We start from the raw sequence: 21126 nt of genomic DNA, 5'->3' as shown, positions 1-21126 counted from the left end.
CTCACTTAGACGTTTTCGTCCATTGTGATATCACAGGAATAGAAGAAGGAAGATGCCTTCTAGTTCCTAACGTTGAACCATCCAGATCGCTTTAAAAAAGCCCAATAACTCGTGAATGTTCACATCCGCTAAATCAGACAGGTTCTGAAAGAAATGGGAGCCTAAAGTGGAACTCCTTCTCACTGCTAGTGCGGGACTCACAGACACAGAAGGTGTTCTATAGTCTCTTCTTCTTCGATGTCCTCACAGTGCATTAATATTGCTTCTATATAAATCGATCTCTTGATTTGTATATCTCATTTTCTTATGGAATGGAGGTGATTATCGATTGTTTGCTAGCTCTAGTATACATATTAACAGTATAAATTATTGTTTTTTAATTTCCCAAAAACATTAGGAACAAGGGATACTTCTCTCATTCTCTCAAAAACAAGCGATTCGGCACTAAATTTGCTTCCGGTTAGGTTAACATTTTATACGATGATTTCTCTTATGACTTCCAACTGATTTCATTAATCTTGGTTTTATTTGAAATATAGAAAATGGGAAATTAACAATTGTATCGATACTTTCGATATTAATTATTAAAACTATCGAAAATATCGAATGTTGCGACTATCGATAGTTTGCCAGCTCTACTATATAATATAAATAAAACACAACAAACATATAATTCATCGATATATAGCGATATACCGAAAGAAAAATTAATACCGTATGGTATCAATGGTATTGGTAGCGAATTAATACAAAAACAATACCAAATGGTATTTATAATGCTTATAAATGGTTACTTATAAATGCTTAATAATCCGCAACATACGGCATTGTTTTGGTATTACTTTACCATCAATACCCTTGGTATCAATTTTTCGGTCGGTGTCTATCTTGTCATTACATATGGTTCCTTAGTGGAATGTTCATGGGCAAAATTTGCAATTGCCTATATCGATACTTTTATATGATATATAATACTTTATTAAAGTTTTATTGATAACTTTAAATGTATACTTTGGACAAAGTTAATATCCGGTAATAAAATATTGTCAATATGACGAATAATATATCGTCAAGTCAATACATGACGATGGTCTCCCAACCATTTACTTTTAATAATGCATTAAAAATGCTTTGTTCTTTCAACATTATAATCTTATCAGATTTTGCTACTACAATAATTCTAATCATGTTTTATGTCAAATTTATTTTTATTTACTTATTTTTTTTAATATAAAAAATACTATTTTTAGCTGATTACGTTATAAAAGTAACTGTTTCGTTATCAGTTTCAATTAACCATTAAAACTTTTATATCAAAGAGATTGTATTTATTACAAAAAAAAAAAATAATATAACATTGGCTTATCATTTGCATTATCAATTCAATTTTTACTTTTTCTATATAAAGGTCATAAATATATGTCTTTTTTTATTGATGAAAAGCCATTCGAAAATAGAAATTTTGTAATAAGGTTGCATATGAAGGGTTTTATACATGATTTATTACTATATATGTTGGAAAAAAATGAATAAAATATATCGATTAAATAATACAAGACAAATCGTTCGACAAAAAATGTCAAGCCAAATTCGATAACATTGATTTTTTCTGGGTTTCTTGTTTTAAATGTATCGATTTATTTGGCCGGTCACTGAAACGGTAGTGAGGGTCTTTGGTTCTCTTCTTAAATCTCTCGCCACACAAATAAAACTCTAATATCAGAATGAACTGAAAACTGTAAAGTAATTGTCACAATTATGGGAGCATAAATAATGTTATTGATCATATTTTAATTATTTTACTTTATCGATTTTCTTTGTGTTCCCTATTGATTACAGATGCAAATTTGCCCATGAACATTCCTTTAAAGAACAGGGGCAAACTCTACACATATCAATGAGTGCTGTCCACTAAACTAAATTTCCCATGAACATTCCATTAAGGAACATTGGATCATTCTCTCATAGCAAGGATTGCATTCCGATTAAAGTTAAAGCTCAATGATAATGGCCGAGTTCGAATGGCTTGCCGCATAGCCACACTACTTGGTAGAGAAGTTTTGGCAGGATACCTTACAAATGTAGCCAGCATTTGTTAGAGGATAATCATCGTTGAAAATTTTGTTTATGTTCCCGACGGGATTTGAATCTCGGCGTTCGGCAACATAGGCGGATATGCTTACCTCTGCGCCACGGTGGCGCCCAATAAGTGCCGTCCGATTCAAGCTTAAGCTCAATGATAAGGCGTCTCCTTTTTATGGGGACCTTTTCTTCTAATGTTCCGGCCAGGATTCGAACGCAGCCGTTTAACATCATAGATAGATATATAAACCTCTGCTCTACGATGGTATTAATTGCATTTTTAAATAATTACTAAACGTTCTTATTCAAATCATTGCATATTCTAAAGTTTTTTTTCTATGTTTTAATTTTTTGTTATCGATTTCTTGTTTCCATAAATGATTTTTTTAATCATTAGCGTTTTTAATCAATTAGTTAATTAATATTTATTTATATTATTTTTTTAATTTTGTATTTTTTTTTTATTTATTTTTTTTTTTAATTTTTTTATTTTTTGAATTTTTGTTATCGATATTATTATTTTTGATTCTTTATTTTCTTTTGATATGCAAATATTCTTTGTTTAATAAATTTTGGGCACACACAAAACCTATGCAATGCAAATTTACCCATAAACATTCCATTTAGGAACAGGGGCAAACTCATCAAATCTATAATTTATAGAAATATATATTTCGATACTATCAATTATCGTTATTTATCGACACAAAAAAAGTTATTTTGTTTATTTTTATGTATATTTTATAGTTTTTAATATTTTTATTTTTCAATTTTTTTTTATATGACTTATAATTCTTCTATGATTCTAATGATTTTCTTCATATGGTTTTTAATTTTTTTTCTTAATTTTCCTTCAAAGTTTTGCCGAACTTTATTTTGACCACTTTATCTTAAATGCCTTAATTTCTGTTATACTCCACAAATTTTCTTAGCTCACTTTTTTCAAGAATATCTTTTCTTGGCTATGATTTCATTTTCCATTTCCAGCTGTACGAATGGCTCAACATGACTCATATCTCTACGACTTGCCTTCAAATGGCAAATACTAAAAAGAAAACAAACTTCGAAACTACACTTTGTATTGTCTTTCATTTCAATGTTTCCTTAGACATTTCTAGCGCTTAGTAACAGGGCTAAAATCACCTATAAATCTGTAGCCTGAGAAGGAAAAATGTTATTGTACAACAAGCTGCTCAAAAGTTGTGAACATATATAGCCATGTGTCATGAATGAAGGCAGGCAATTATTTTTATGTACAGCTGGGTTAGGGATGGGTGATAGGTGATGGGATTTTGCATTGACATAGACCGCATGCCGCTCAAAAAAAAAAAAAAAATAAAGAAAAGAAAACGTCATCTGATTTCTACTATGTCGTGGCTTTTGTGCTACCATTAAAAACCATTCCAATCACCATTACACTGTGTGTATAACCTTCTTTCTTATCGAGGGTTTTTTGTTCTTTTTGACGTTTTTATGGTGGGCCCAAATGTTGCTGATGTTTCGGTTTGACTGAAGTTTTTGCAAAATTTATTTCACTACTTCTTGTTTTTTTTTTAAATAGAAATGTGATGCCTGGTGATTCATGGAAGACTCAAGCTTATCGTTAGTGTAATTACCCACACAAAAAGTAAATAATAACACAAAATGAAATGAAAATATTGCGTGCCACATTTTTCCACGTTTTTATGCCACCATTTGAACCATAAACACACTAAAGGCTTTGCCATTATTATTATTAACTTTGTTTTATATAATATAGTATAGGGGCTCTTAATTGAATGAATGGCTGAAACAGCAAATGCAGGAGTAGGTGGTGTTGAAGGAGGCTTTATTGCAGGCGTGGAGTGGGGATTTTTTTTGGCTTCTCTCTCTTAACGCCAGTTTAATTGAAACGAAGTGAAATGCAATTCAACCATATGGCAAAAATGCTTCAATTATTTAATAATTCTTTAGAATGCCACCAACGTTATTATTTTCCTCAAAGAAATAAACTCAAAAATAGAAAAACTCATATGGCAATGTAAATTATGAATGAGCCACCGGCCCAATGAATGAATGAATTTCTTGCTTGCCTCATGAAAAATTGCATGAATGCAATGCTTGTGTGTGAGTTCGTTGGTGTGTTATATGCATGCAGTTTTCATGCCTTCGTGTTTGGTTTCTCTGAAAACCAAACATTAGTAAAAAATAAAAAACAAAAGTTGGCCATAATTGCCATGAAATATGCCGCTTTTGTTTGCCATTACATCTTTTTTTCTAAATATTTTTCCCATTGTATAATGAATTGAGTAATAGATGTTAGGTGTATTTTTAAGTTTTTCCTAAATCATAAACAATTGCTGTAGAATTTCGTAAACATTGACATTGCCGTTTTTTCTCGTTATTTCCCTGCACCTCCATACACAACCACAGGGAAATTATTTACATGAAAATGGAAAATTTTTGTTTTTCTTCTCTAATGGCAATGACAACACTAACCCTGAATTCCACATATATATCCTCTGTAGATATAATGAACACTAAGCTGTAATACTTTGCTATTAAGGAAAATTTACTTGATTTTGGTTTTTCCTTTCCTCTTTTCCTATTTCTATGAGAACATTCTAGAAAACAGTAGTTTCCATTGTCTTACCTCATAGCAATTACCTTAGCTTAGCTTTCGTGTGCTTGCAAACAAGAGCTTAAAACAGAGGTAATCGATTGCATTAAATCTGGTTGTCGGTTACGTTTTAAAATAAAGGCATGGCAACATTTTGTCTTGTCATTTCTTGTTTTCAACAACATTGTTTGGCAATATGAATGTATTATGAAGATCAGAGATGGGAGTGTTGAAAGTCGTCTAGTTGGTATTCTCATAAATAAAAGTCACAGTATTGTTGTTTTTTATGCTTTTTGCTATGCTCTCAAAAACACTTGAGCCGATTAGGCTGAGATTTTCACAAAATGTAGATCTTGGGTTCCCAAGAAAAACCCACAAGCGGCTATTTTACCATATAATAGATTAGGGTTTAGAATAAAAAATTCAGTTATTGACTTCTTGCAATCAATTCATTTATCTGTTTAAAATTATTTTTACAGTTTAGGGGTTTGCACACACGAACGGCCTCATTACTAGACAATAGTTAAAAGGTTTACCTAAAAATCTTCTAACTTACTTTCTCATAAACAATGTGCTCTCAGTTACTCAATAATATATCCTGTCATTCCCTTAGTATTAATATATTTTTTATGTATTATTAACCTTTTACTAATTTTTTTCTCTCTCTTTGTTTCTAGGATCTCGTCAAATCCCATTTGATGATAGCTGTCCGTGAGGAGGTGGAAGTCTTGAAAGAGAAAATCTCCGAACTCATGGATAAAATCAATCAATTGGAAGTTGAGAATACCATACTCAAGGCTAATATGTCCCAAGAGACATTGCAGCAGCTGCAAATGCAAATAACTGGCACAGCAACTGCAACCAATATGATTGCGGCAGCACCAACGCCAACACCACCAGCCGCAACGGTGGCAGCTGCCAATGCCATAGCAGTGGTGGCCAATACAAATGCTTTGGGCAATCAACAACAGCAACAGCAGCAGCAACAACAACAACAAATTGCTGCCATTAATGTAGCCAATACAGGAAGTGGCACTGCCACGCCCACCACACAAACAGCAGTGGAAAATCTCACAGTTGAACATCAGAACAACATCAATAACAGCAGCAACAGTGGTGAGGATGCAGCAGCAATACTACAACAAGCAGCAAATGGAACCATGTCTTAAATGCAGCCAGCAATATCAAAAAAAAAAAATTGACACCTTTTGTGAGGGTGTTTTTTTGCAATGAATGAAACAAATTTTTTTGCTTAACTTGTCTCTAAAACAACACCTTAAAACAAAGGTCTTTAGGACAAAAAGTAGGGCATCTAAGACTATAGTGATTTTTTTACTAAAAGTGAGTATGTGGGGTATAAAAGGAAATAAATGTTTACTCTAAAAAACTACAAAAAACTGAAAACTTTAAAAGATTTTGGATTTTGATTTAAAAAAGACCAAATTTTTGAGAAAAGTTTTAGGTTTTAGTTTTTGGCCTTTTATCCTGCTCACTTTTTGAAAAAGAACTATAAGCAAGCATATAAACAAAACAAAAATCCAAGCACTTCTTGTTGAGGCACAGAAAATTTTTTAGATTTTTTTTTAATTCTCAATGTATTATTAATTATTTTTTTTATTTATTTTCTTAAATTTTCTGTTTTTTTTATGTAAAACAAAAAATGCAACTTTACATCACTGCTTGGATGTTTTGTTTTTTTTTTGTTGGATTTTTTTTTATTATTATTATTTTTTTTTTCAAATAGAATTTTAAGAAACAAACCCAACTGAAAAGGCGGCAACTCTTAGAGTTGCTTTGCTACATTTGCTGCTATGGCTTATTGGAGCATCTGCGGTGTTTGCCTGTTATTGTATGGGCAACACAGCTTGGTATGCTGTCTTGGCAACATGTTGCTGCAGCATACTTTTTAAGTTTTGTAATGTGATATAAGATATTGAAGAATGAAGATTGATGATTGATGATGTATGATGATGATAAAACCCTAGAAAATAATGATTCTTAACAGATTTCTCTCTAAACTCTCTAACTGAGATTTTCCCCTCCACAAAATTCAAGAAAAGAAGTTATTTCAACACACACCCCAATATCCTTAAAATATTTAACTAAAAAGAAACCAGACATGTTTGATTTTTAATCGTTTTTAAATTTTTGATTTCATTTTTTTTACTATTTTTTTTTAAATTGTTAAAATTTGCCTATGTTCTTTGAATAATATGGATTATTTAAATAGTTTTTAAAAGGGAAATAATTTTATATATTTAAAAAAATTGTTTTGTTTTAAAAAATATGCCTTAATTTTGTTCTCTAAATAGCTTTATAACATCAACATTTTTTGTATTAAATTTGTGTATAATTTTTGTTTAAGTAAACATTTTCCCTCCTTATATCTAAAACAAAAACAAAAAAATTGATCAAAAAAAAAACTATAAATTAAAACTTATATAGCCAGAGAGAAGAAAAACCCAGAAATGTAAAGAAAACAAATTTTTAAAATTTAAACAAAAAAAATGATTATATATGCATGCCTAAAACGGAGTAGCAATTGCAGAACAATAACAAACTTGATAGAACATGATACACAGGAAAAACAAAAACAAAAAAAACTTAAAATGCATACTTTTATTAAAAAGTAGAATTTTAAGTCGATAGATGGCGCATAAGTCTCTCCTTAATATCTCATAAATATCATAAAATGTTTGTAAAATTTTTAGTCTTTTGTTTTTTTTTATTTTTTTTTTTTGTATTAATAATTATTTTCAAAATTTTATTGTCTCCTTTTTTTATATATATATAAATGTTACCATCACAAACAAAATTATTAACAACCACCATTACAAACAAAGAACAACAAAAAATTATAATAAATAAAAAAAAAGAAAATAAAACAGAAAAAAAAGAAAATACAAAACAAAACAAAAAATATATTGTGATAATTTGCATTGCATTGACCTTTCCCCTAAATGAAAATAATAATGATATGAAAATCCAAATACAAACTCAAAGCTTGATGATGGAGAAGAAAACACACATCAACAATTCAATTTCAAAAAAAAAAAAAAATAAAAATGTATAAAAAATATTTCCCCCGCCCCCAAAAACCAAGTAATGATTACTTACAACTACCACACTAAATGGCATAATGGGCTAAAAAGCTAAAATAAAAATTGTAAAAAAATATGTCTTGATAAAAAAGCAACTTTTTTAACTTGATTTCTGGAACACACAAACAAAAAGGAACAACTATTGATGATACTATTTTATAAAAAAAAACAAAAATCCTAAAGATCTAAATGTTAAAAAAATTTTATTATAATTTTTTTCTTAAAAAACCAAACTGTATATACATATTCATTGAAATTAATAGGAAAACATTTATGATAAAACGCTTTAAATGAATACAAAATAGGTCTTAACAAACATTCTCACAAAGACCTAAACCAATTTGTCTTTTCAAAAAAAAGAACATGCTGTTTTTTATTTGGAACTTTTTTTTAAAGAAATATATTTTTTATGATAGATAAACAACTTCTTTTCTTAAGTGTCACATTTGTTTCTGGTATTTTTATTTTCCCAGTCCCCAGCCAGCCATTCATCCATCCATGCAACTATCTCTGTTACTCCTCTTGCCTTAGAAATCACACTATTATAACTTTACAAAACTCAGAAAAAATCTGTTGTAAGATTTTCTTCAAAGACTCTTCTCTTGTAAAAAAAACAAACAAACAAAAACCAAAATATTATTTTACCTTATTATTATTATTATTTTTTTTAATATTATTTTCTCTTATATTTTCCCCATTTTTTCTTTTAGTATTCTAAGAGTTTTTTTCGTTTTTATTATATTCCTTTTTTATTATTATTACATTTAGTTTGTATTATAAACACACAACAAATCTATCTATAGTATACATCTCTATATATATTTTAGCTTTTAAGTTAAATTTTAAATAAAACAAAAACAATACAAAATATTTAACAAAAAAAAAAATAATAAACAATACACCACTATAAAAACAACAAAAATTAAAAAATATAAAAATAAAAAGGAAAAATGTTTCAAAAAAATATACCACAAAAAAAAACAAATGTTTTATGCATTACTTTTTTTTAGTATTCAAAAAAGGGTTATAATAAAAAAAAGGCAACAAATAAGAAAATGTGCCTAGATCACATTATAAGCCAATTATGGGCAACATATAAAAAAAAACATCCTAAAGAGACTCTTAATTGTCTAAGGATTTAAAATGAATTGGAAGTTAAACTGCATAGCCTTCAACAAAATGTAGATAAATAAAATGATTACGCAGCTTTAAACTAAAAAATAAAATGAAATTCAGCAAATGATGGAAGAAAAGTTCTTTCCAAAAAAATATTTAAAAAATTGAAGTGAATGCTTAGAAAGGAGTTATTTTGAGGAGAAAAGATTGACTGAAAACAGTGTTTTTTTTTAATTGTCAATTTATAGGATAGACGAAAAAGTATTTTAATAGTGAAGAAATTGCAATACATCAAAGAAAAAGAAAAAATTCTTTAAAAAAATTACAACGACATGAATAAGCTAAACAATTTTTACTAATTTTAGGTTCCTTCATACTAGGGACTATAAAAATCTAAAATTTTTGTCAATAAAATGGGAATTTTTCTTTAAATTGTCCATTTATAGGATAGACAAAAAAAAGTATTTCAATAGAAACAAATTTCAATCCAAGCATACAAAATATCAGAGAAAAAGTAATTTCTTTAAAAAATTTGCAACAACATGAATAAGCAAAACAATTAGTACTAATTTTCGGTTCCTTCAAACTAGGGACTATAAAAATCTCAAATTTTTGTTAAAAAAAATGAAGGTTCTTCTTTAACTTGGCAATTTATTGGATAGATAAAAAAGTATTTTAATAGAAACAAATTTTAATCCAAGCATACAACACATCAAAAAAAAATGATTTTCTTCAAAAAAAAAAAAACTTGGAACCACATAAACAATTTTTTCTAATTTTAGGTTCCTTCAAACTAGGGACCATAAAAATCTCAAAGTTTTGTTAAAAAAAATTCCACTTTGACAAAGTTTGTTCTCATTGACATTGAATGTTAGTTGAGTGCAAAAAGTCTCTATGCAATCATAACACGCGCAGTATTTGTTTTTCAAAAACTACTGGAAAAAATTTCCTCATGTTGAAGTTTTTTTGCCTGTTAGGGCGAAATCATTAAATTTCGAGTCGACCTCAATGATAGAAGATTTTCTTTGCAAATGGAAAAGTAAAGCCAGAGATCGCAACACACCAAACGCTATGGGACGCGTTTCGTCTTTGGTTAGAAGACTTTTCAACTATATTAGGTGTTTGCTTGTAAAGTTTGTTTATTATTATAATCAAACTAACTGGCTTGATAGGATTCGCTAAACCCAAAAATGCCTCAAATATGACTATCTGGTTCGTACTCTTCTTCCAAAGATCTTAAGTTTAAGTATAGTTTCCCGACCATTCTTTGCAAATGGAAAAGGAAAGCCAGAGATCGCAACACACTAAATACTATGGGACGCGTTTCGTATTTAGTTAGAAGCCTGAATTGATTTTGTGAGCCTCTAGAGGGCGCAGTTCTTCACCGATTTGGCTGATATTTGTTTTATGACCTTCAACATATTTGTAAAGTATAGTCTCAATCGATCCATAACCGTTTAAAACTTCTATATAAACCGATCTCCCGATTATACTTCTTGAGCCCCTAGACAGGGCAATTATTATCCGATTTGGATGAAATTTTGCATAATTTCACCTACAACCTATACCAACTGTCGATTTTACTTTCTAACCGTCTAGAGGGCGCAATTATTATTTAATATGATATCTGCCCTAACCTCCAACATATATGCCAAGTGTGGTCTGAATCCGTGTCTATTGCTCCTATATAAACAGATCATCCGATTTTACTTCTTAAGCATCTAATGGAAGCTATTCTAACCAGATTAAAAAAAAAAGACAAGTAAAGCCGCATTAGTTGGAGTGGATACCCAATAAAAAAAACAATTATTATCCTATTTTATTTAAAACCTACAATATCTATATCTATGTCCTAGTATGAGCCGATTTGGATAATATTCGGTTCAGGTACCGAGCAGTTTATATAAGTTAAAGTTTAAAACTTCAAGGAAACCAGGTTATACATAAGGATTTTATGGCTTAAGCTCTCAGATCTGCAGATCGGCCTATATGGCAGGTTTTTCAAAATATGATCTGATATAGACCATAGGCGGTTCGAATATTAGGTGGCCTGGTGCAATTCCATGTTCCAAATTTATATCAAAGTATGGTCCAATCTGGAACAAATTTGGTTTGGACAATAAGAAATCTAGTCCAACTCATTGCTCTAAATTTCAGTGTAATAAGAAAATACGGCTTTTCATGGGCCTAAGATCCTTAATAGGCAGGTTGGTTCATATAACAGCTATATCCAAATTTGGTCCGATCTAGACTAGATTTAGTTCATTCTGTTTTGATGTAATTTTTAAGTTTGGAAAGGCTGTAAATCCTTCACATTTTCGAACTTCGAACTTCCCTGGACTCGAAATTCAATGAGGAATCTTAAAATAAGCAGAATTTTCAAAAATTTTAAGTTTTGATTTTTTTCCAATTTTCGAGCAAAGGGGTAGCCTTTCAAAATTTTCAATATTTGATGACCCAAAATTTTTTAAGTTAAGCATACAGCAGTAAGATACGTTGCTCAAAAATGCTGTTTAAAACAATCCCTGAGTTTTTTCTTCAAAATACAAGCTCGAAATCGCACAATTTTTATCCAAATAATACATAAAAAATTGCAATTACTTTTTTAGATTCGATAGATTTTTGAACTTCAAAATTCTAAAAACTCCATTGGATTCGAGAAGTATAGACTTCTTTCCATATTAATACAAACTTGCGAAAAAAATATCTTGTAATTTTCTCAAGATAAGCTAAATTATATGTTGTTAATGACATACCATAAGTTCAAGTTAAAAAATGCTGTAAATCCTAGGTATTTTCGAAAATCTCAAAGCATCCCCAATACTTTGCAGGTTTCTTTGGTAAAATTAGCTAAAATCGATTTTGCAGTTTTTCTTTGTAATACTTTGCAGTTTTCTATGGAAAAATTAGCAAAAATCGATTTTGCTTTGGCGCAAATATTCACAGAAATTTTCTAAGTTGAAAATGCTATAATTCCTTCATGTTTTCGAATTTAGAAAATCCTAAAGCATCCCTGGATTCGAAATGCGAACAGAAATCATAAGATATAGAAAAATTCTAAAAAATGGTAACTTTTAAATTTTTTAAATTTTGCGGGCAAAGGGGTTAGCTTTTAAAAAATTTCAAGTTTTGAACCTCCAACTGTTTTTGACACCGTTGTATTGTTTATGGCTTAAAAACACAATTCAAAGCTATTCCTGATTGTTTTCTTCAAAAAAAAGCTCAAAATTGTATTATTGCCATAAAAAAATGTGAAAAATCCTTGTTAATTTGAAATTATTGTGACTTTCTTATATTTTCAAACTAAAAAAATGCTAACAACAACCCTGTACGTCTTGCTTGTTTGGCTAAAAATCATTACCAAGTTCCTTTGATTAAGGAAAAATATCCGCACCGCACCCTCTTATCAAAGGAAATCTAAGGAAAATGATCAAAATCAAAATCTGTCCGTTTGCAATATGTCCGTTTGTAACATGTACGTTTGCAACATGTTGCGGAATCATATTTTCCTTCTAGAAGAAAGTATAATTCAATATCGATGCCACTGTTGAATGTGTTGGCGAGGATATTATTCAATTCTGTCATTCTATGCTTATGTAGGGTTTTAAACCCAAGGAAACCCCACAAAAGTGTAGAAACATTCTACGTCTTCTTATTCAGGGAACATAAGAGCAGATGCAATAATTCAAACACATTGTTTATTTGAAGTTAAAATATTTTTTCTCAGTATACATTGTATATGTAAGCCTTCAAATTTAAAAGAATTGATAATATTGAGGATGTTAATAATTTTAAATCGACCTTTTTTAGTCAATTTTGTTTAAGTCCTCGAGATTGAACAAAATAACTCTGAAGAAGGATGAATAATTTCCATTATTCAATTTGGTTTTAGCATAACATCTATTGTATTTATAGATTGTATCTTTTAACTTATTTATAAATGCAGCATTGGCCTAAAATGTGTGGAATAAGGAGTATCGATAGGCCTGTCATAATAATAATACCATAATGACAATTAATATGAATAGTTTACTCATATTAATTGTGGGTATTATGTGGGGAATTTTAATAACTAAAGATTACAACTAAAAAGATAAATGAAGAACTAAAAAATTGCTTCTTTGATATTAACGTTTTGTTTTAATTATTATCCAAATTAAATATCACTCACTATAGAAACTATTTTTAAAATACATGCACTCAATAAAAACCGTTTGATTAAAACGGAATAGATTGAAATAAAATTCTAATAAACTTCAAAACCTAAAACGCAAAATTGATTAGATACAAAGTTTAGTGACTCGAAAAGAATAAAAAACAATGGCTTGTTATAAAATAATAAATTCTTAGGTAAAAAAAGGTATAACAATCTCAGTATAAATCATATCATAGACATACATACAGAATTTTGATAGATAAGAAGAATAGAAGCTATAAACACATTTAGAGTATAACTCAAGAAGTGAAAGGTTTTGTTAAATCAACGCCAATTTTGGTGAAGAAAATCAGAAGATATGTTTCTTTTAGGTATTTTAAGGTATGCTGCAGCCACATACTTATTATTAATAATTGAAACTTCAATAATTAATAAATGATATATAATGAAATTATATAAATATATACTCTATATAACATGAAAATAAAATGTTATTTTAATATCAGTGGCTTTTAGAAACTGTTTTAAGATTTTTTTTATCATGCTCCAAAAATTTTTTAGCTTAATATCATGCCAATATCATTCCTCAATAAGGACATTTGCCAATAACCAAAATTTAATAGCTGTGCGTTTTATTTATCTACATTTTGTTGAACGATCACAAAAAATGGTATTAACAATTGTTTTTGGTTTATTTAAATATAAAACTAAGCTAAAAAGTATATATAGATGTGAATTTTTTTTTTCAATCCAATGAGATAAAATACAATATCCAATATTAATTTCACGGCATCCTTCATCAAAAATGGTGGTTGAATTTTATAATTATATTACAAATAAAGATCAAATGGAAATTCTTGCGCATTAAAGTGCGAAAACCACCGAAATTGGCAATAATTGAGATCTGTTGCCGATGTCCTTAAAACTTTAGCACTAACGTAGCGTGCGACATAAAAATTGCTGTACGTACACCGAACGAAAATTTGATACCGTATGGTATGGATGATGTAAGGAGTTATAAATACAATACGGTATTGTTTCTGTATTAAATCACGGTATTGCTTTACTATCATACGGTATCAATTTTTCATTCGGTGTAATGCATGTCCCTAAAGCAGCGATGTCCAGCCCCTTACGGTAACGTTGATGGCAAGTCACACGTATTCTTATTCTCTTTATTTCATTCGTTGTTGGGACATCAACGATTGAACATGCGGGGGGTATATGCATCGTTTTTTTGTTTTATATTTTAAAAACAATGATTTTTGTTGATTACACCCTTGGAAGATATAAAAAACTAACTAAAATTTTATATTTACTTTTTCAAAGCACTAATCTTTCTATCCATAAAAATTATTTTTTACATAATAAAAGAATTAAAAATACTTAAAGGGAGTGCTCACACAGTCACATTTTTATTTTGGACATTGCTGCCCTAAAGTCCATAAAATACGATTATTATACTGTAATTTCCGTTATTAGGGTTTTTGAATTGGTTTTTATTGATCTGGGCATTGCTATAAAAAGTAAAGTATGATTTTAGGCGCATCTGTATTTTGTGGTAGAATATGGGTATTTCCATAATACTTTTGTTAAACCACTCAAATTAAATAGAATATGGGTATTTCTAATAATATATTATTTTTTTTGTTTAATCCCCAAATTAATGTAGCCGTTCTTCACCATTTTTTTTCTATAAATATCATTAAAAATTTTAAAAAAATTAAGGAAAGTTGTTAATTTGCAATGATTAAAATTTTTATAATATTTTTTATTTAGTGGCATATCAAAATTTCGAATAAATTTTGTTGTGTATATTAAATTATTTATTTGCATTTATATATTTCATTAAAATTTATTTTTATTACTTTTTCAAATATATTTCTTAACAATATTTTTTTACAAGAGTCTTTGAAATATATCTAACAAAAGAATAAACCTAAATCTTCAATATGCGGTTGTAGGAGGTTTAACTTATTGGTAGAAATTAAAAATGCTATAGTATTTTTGTGGCCATTTTTATAATTGTGCTCATTATAAAGTTCCCAAGAAATGTACTCACTAAGAAAATATAAAAAATCACATATTTATTGGAAGCTTAAGGTAGACATTTTGAATAATTACACAGTTGCCTGTCCTCCTAATTCTGTGTCACTCAAATGCATGATCCTACTCACTCAATCACTTGTTATTTTCATTTTAAAATCAGCTGATTTTGATATACAAGCGAAAGAGAATGGATCATTTTCAGCAACACAAAAAGGAGGACAGGCAGTAAAATTTTCAGCGTGGATATCTTGTAGAATAAGAAAGTTCGTGTTAGCTAACCGGAACATTAACTTATCGTGGAGATAAATTCTCTGTTAACAAGTTTCAAATTTCGTTTTATCAACATGGTAACAATCATAATCGGAAATAAGAATGTTCGCGTGCTCAAAAGTTTGCACAAACTTTTACGGAAAGTGATTCGTTTTGGAGTCCTCAGAACGTTCATAGATAAAAACCACTTTAGTCTGAAAATCAACTTAAATTGTCTAAGCTAACCTATCTGTCCTTCATTCACAAATTCTAAGCCACCGAGTGGACAGTTGAGATCGTAAATTTCTTTCGAAATGTAAGAGGGCGTACGTTAATACCAGAGAACCATACAAACAAAAGAAAGGTTACTGAAAATTAAAGATTTTTTCCTTGTTCGAAGGATTTTGCCCATGAATCCGTATCAGAAGCAAGACTTTAAAATAAGGGTCTTAACTTATTAACTTTCCTTTATCACAATGAACTAAACTTGTCTAAGCTAGTCTGTTTTAAAAAATAGACTGCACAGTTTAATACATCGTAAATTTCTCCTACCATTGATAGCAAATTTTGTATAAATCAAATTTTACATGGCCCTACATGATAAGATTTTCAAGCGTAGAAATGGTTCTCAAAGCAACTAACGCGACCAAGTGAGATTTGTACAGAATGAAGATCAACTAATAATTCGTACTTTTGCTAATGATGGGCAAAATCACTTTGTCGAGTTTTACCTTTCAACAGCTTGATGACATTGCGGAAGAGAGGAAAGAATCTATTTTGACTCAGAATGAAAGGTACGGATTATATTACATTAACATCAGAAGCAAGACTATAAAATAAGAATTTTATCTTTCAATTGATGGTGACATGTTAACGGACAAAACCTTACACTTCGATTTGCTTACTTTACGAACGGCTCCCAATTTTTTAACCTTCAAAAGATCTAAATCTTCATTTAAGCAGCATAGCTTTTACAATTCAAATATATATGGACTCTAAGATTTTTTAACTGATATTCAATGCTGCCCTTTTAAATTTCCTATTTTCAATGACATTTTAAACTTCATTAAAATAAATTCGTCCTTATGCAAAGTTTTTATTAAAGATAAAAAATTCCTTTATATCAAATAAAAAATCTTGCACCATAGGAAATATTTTCTAAATAATTTGGATAATTGGGCAGTTTTTTCTTTAGTTTAGCAAATCTTGAAATTTAGGTTACAAATATTTTCACTGCAGGCAGTAATTGTCTACACCCATGAGCAGTAGCTTAACTTTTTCAGATTATTTTCTTTCAAGAGATAGATTACTTTATACTCCAGTTTAACTATATCTTATTTTCCGACTGTAACTAGTGAACAAGCTGTGAAGTTATAGAAACCTCACAGCTGTGATCCCTTGGAGGCCACCGTAGCTCATAGGTTTGCATGTCCGCCTATGACGCTGAACGCTTGAGTTCGAATCCTGGCGAGAACATTATCAAAATTTTTAAACGGTGGTTATCTTCTTCTATTCCTGGTGACATTTTTGAGGTACTATGCCATATGAAACTTCTCCCCAAAGATGTCTCGCATTGCAGCAAGCCGTTCAGACTGGGCTATGAAAAGGAGGTTCTTATCATTGAGCTTAAACTTGAATTCGACAGCACTCATTGATATGTTAGAAGTTTGCCACTGTTCCTTAATGGAATATTCATGACGTTGAACGCTTGAGTTCGAATCCTGGCGAGAACATAATCAAAATGTCACCCTTCTAATCCTGGTGACATTTTTGAGTTACCATGTGAAATTTCTCCCCAAAGATGTCTCGGATTGCGGCAAGCCGTTCAGACTGTGCTATGAAAAGGAGGTTCCTTAATGGAATATTCTTGGGCAAATTTGCGAAAAGTTTTACACACCTGTGAATATTCTGCTTTCAAAAGATCCCAACCACATGCTACCCGACCTTACAATTTTAAATTTCTATATCTTTTTATGACCTGAGTGCAATAGGTTTTCAATTGTTATCCCTTTGAGGTAGTTGCTAATTTATGTTGTTAATTCTGTATATATCGTCCTGATCAGGGCTGCGAAGTCAACTGAAGTTGAGGTTTGGAAACCAGAATGGAAGTCGTACAATGTATACAGAGTTCGTTTAGGAATTAAGTATGCTAGCGCCGATCCTGAATCGAACTTCGACTCTGGCCTCCGCCTTCGACTACAACATCGGATCAGACTACCTAGCCTTGGTCCTGAGCATGAGGATCGATGATCTCTTGAAATATTGGCAGGAAAAAAAAATTAAAAGTAGTTAAATCCTATTTTATCCATATGACTTCAAGAAACACTAATTCAAGATATCAAAATAATTATTTTAAAATTCTTATACATTTATAATTATTTTTGTTTTGTTTTCAATTAACAAACAGCATGTTTAACATAATACCACATACAAAATTAAGAACATTTAAAGCACATTTTTTTTTTTTTAAAGAACAAAATAGTTAAAGGTGTATTAAATGCAAATCCTAATACTGATTCTGAATTTGAATTGTAATAACAACAATGGCAAATATACTCCAAACAACTAAAGATTCTGATCAAAGACAAAACAATATAAAACAAAGGAAAACTAGAGGTATATAAACCAAAACCTTTATTATGTATAAATACACTAAGCTGAGGATCATTTTTGAAGCATACCACGAATATTCAAAGTTATGAGAATTCAAGAATGATTAGCCTACTTCTTTTTTCCAAAACAAGTTCCATTATTAGTTCTATAAGTTTAGATGAGAATTAATTTTTAAAGTGTAAACAAACAATAAAAGCTTATAAATAATAAATCAATCCATAGATATATATATATATATATATTGTTAACAATATAATGCATACATAATAATGCAAGTACATCATACTTACTATAGTCGCTAGCAACTATATGTAATGTAATTTTATCATATAATTTTAGAGTTTATTTCATATTCCTTCTTTTATGATTTTCAAAATGTGTCCTTTATTTCTGATTTCCCTTTTTCTAAGAAGTCCTATGGGGTATATTGAGAAAGCCCATATAAAAAAGATAAAACATAAATCAATAATTTTAAATCACAACACAATAACTAATGAAACTAAAATGTTTACATTAAAAAAAAACTCAAGAAACTAAAATAAATTGTATATAGTCTTAAATAAAACATGTACGTAAATAACCTACAAAGCAAATACTGCAAGCTAGAAACACCCGAAAAACTATATAAATATATGAAAGAATATTACAACAACCCAAACTATTTGGATTACAGCAAACAAAAATTGTATCTTGCGTCCCCCCAAACAGACCCTCAAAAACTTTTAAGCTCTCGATAAACTTGAAAGTTAGCCATTGATACATTTTTAAGTTCTCATCAAGATGTAATTTCTTTATAAATAATTTTCTTTTCAATTGCGTGTGTCTGTATAATTGATGAAACAAAAAAAAAAAACAAAATTATAAACTTAAACAAATACAAAATTATTGTAACAAAAAGAGTATTTAAATATTGAAAACAAAAAAAAAACAAACGACTTTAAATAAAGATTCAAACGCTATACTAAAAAAAACTAAAGAAAGAAAAAAACACAAAAATGTTTTATTTAATGACAGGATCTTCAGGCTACTCTTTTCACAGTGTTTGTTTGTTATCCTCATTTTGCGAATTTAGAATACTAGTCGTTCTGTATGAATTGTATTATTTCCATTGTTTTAGCATACACAAAAGCTAACTTTTAATATTTATAATTTTATCTAATGATAAGTTAGGCTAAGCACCATTATTATGTTTGTTTTACATCATCCATTCTCATCCTAACATATTATTTATAATTATACATTGTCATATGCTTTTTTTTCTTCTAATTTTTCTACAGCTTTCTTCAATATGTATTATACAGGGTGGCTGATGAAAGCCGCTACCAAAAAAAAATGTAATAACTTTTTTTCTATTTAATAATAATAATTTAATAATTAATTTAATTAATTAATTAATTAATTTAATTAATAATAATTTAATAATTAATTTAATAATTTAATTTAACATGAATAAAAGAAAAATGTATTCCATACATCGAAAAAAAAATGTAGCAATATTCATCATTGTAGCAATATTCATCAGCCACCCTGTATTCCATTTAGCCCATTATTCATCATAATTTTAGCATACTATTCTGTTTGAATATTGTCTTTAAGCTTTTGGTATTTATTTTCAAAATGAAAAAATCTCAGCCTTTAGAAATATTTTAGTTTTTATTATTTGATTGTATTATCTTGAAAGAAAAATAAATAAATAAAATTATATTTTACCTATAATTTATTATGATTTATCTATTATTTTGTTATGTTTCCAAAGAGTTTTCGAGAACAAAGTAAGTATCAATGCTTCATAGATTAATCTATGCCATAATGTTAATATTGGGTTGCCCAAAAAGTAATTGCGGATTTTTTAAAAGAAAGTAAATGCATTTTTAATAAAACTTAGAATGAACTTTAATCAAATATACTTTTTTTACACTTTTTTTCTAAAGCAAGCTAAAAGTAACAGCTGATAACTGACAGATGAAAGAATGCAATTACAGAGTCACAAGCCGTTGAAAAAATTTGTCAACGCCGACTATATGAAAAATCCGCAATTACGTTTTGGGCAACCCAATAGATATTTTCAAAGGGTTTCAATTAGGGTCTTGGCAACTTTGAATTAAATTCGTGAACGCTTTCTTATACCAATCATCGAATTGTCGCTATCGATTTATTCAGTAAACTCAACATTTTCGTCATGTTAAACGTCTTCGAATCATAAAAATGCCAACACAACAAGATATCTATTTTATAAAAATGAAATTGTTGCGCTTTGTTTGTTAGTTTGTTTGTCTGTTCCGTACAGACTCAAAAACGGCTAAACCGGTTTTCATATAATTTTAACAGATGGTAGAGTTTGGGCCCCTGGTGAAAATGGCGTACCACATTTTTGTTTTGTTTGTCTGCTCCGTATAGACTCAAAAACGGCTGTACCATTTTCATGAAATTTTCACAGATGGTAGACTTTAGGCCCCCGGTGAAAATAGGGCACTACATTTTTTGATATCCGAAGGAGGGGGCGGACTCTCCCTTACAACCGAATTTTCGAAAACGCCTGATCTCGGAGATGCGTGTGCACCGAATTAAGCGAAATTTTGTATGCCACCTTATGGTACCCCAAAAACACGAAAAACACGCACCAAACGACAGGACAATTTAACCCCTTTGAGTAATATGGGTATCAAATAAAAGGTATTTAAAAGTAAAATACATATCTGAGAAAAAAAATATTTTTGGTTTCTGAGGGCCCTCTTCTCTTCACCACCCAAAACCCCCAGCAGGACAAATTTACTGATTGGGAAAATATGGATATCAAATGAAAGCTATTTAAAGCTTGAGTCCAATGCTGATATAAACATTTATTTCTTGGTGCCTGAGGAACCTCTCCACCACCCAAAACCCCTCAACAAGACATGTTTACCGATATGGCTATCAAACGAAAGGTATTTGGAAGCTGAGTACACATCTGTTATAAGAATTTGGTGCAAGGAGTCTAGGGGGCCTCCCTAATCAAAAAAAAAAAATTCCCCTAAACGGACATAAATTTCCAACATCACAAAATGGGTGTCGAATGAAAGGTCCTTGGGACTTGACTTCGAAGCTGGCATGCACAATGGGACAGAGTCTGGGACCGGCCCACCCACTAAATACACTTCAATAGGACGTGTAGTTCGATCGGG

At 29.7% G+C, this 21126-nt stretch overlaps 1 protein-coding gene across 4 annotated transcripts in view; it reads left to right on the top strand.

Annotated features, from left to right (window-relative positions):
• The window catches only part of LOC106084761 (protein bunched, class 2/F/G isoform), a 608039-nt gene extending 590402 nt beyond the window's left edge, over positions 1–17637 (top strand). For all 4 annotated transcript variants that reach the window (XM_059365887.1, XM_059365885.1, XM_059365886.1 and 1 more), the window contains one exon: positions 5359–17637. In XM_059365887.1, coding sequence (XP_059221870.1) covers positions 5359–5850 — 492 coding nt within the window. In that variant the 3' untranslated portion in view covers positions 5851–17637. The remainder of the gene's footprint in view (positions 1–5358) is intronic.
• The last annotated feature ends 3489 nt before the right edge of the window (positions 17638–21126 follow it).

The sequence above is a fragment of the Stomoxys calcitrans genome, chromosome 3 (assembly GCF_963082655.1).
Source record: "Stomoxys calcitrans chromosome 3, idStoCalc2.1, whole genome shotgun sequence".
In the NCBI taxonomy this organism is placed as follows: Eukaryota; Metazoa; Arthropoda; class Insecta; order Diptera; family Muscidae; genus Stomoxys; species Stomoxys calcitrans.
Note: the sequence above shows the minus strand (reverse complement) of the source record. Positions and strands in the feature narration are given on the sequence as shown.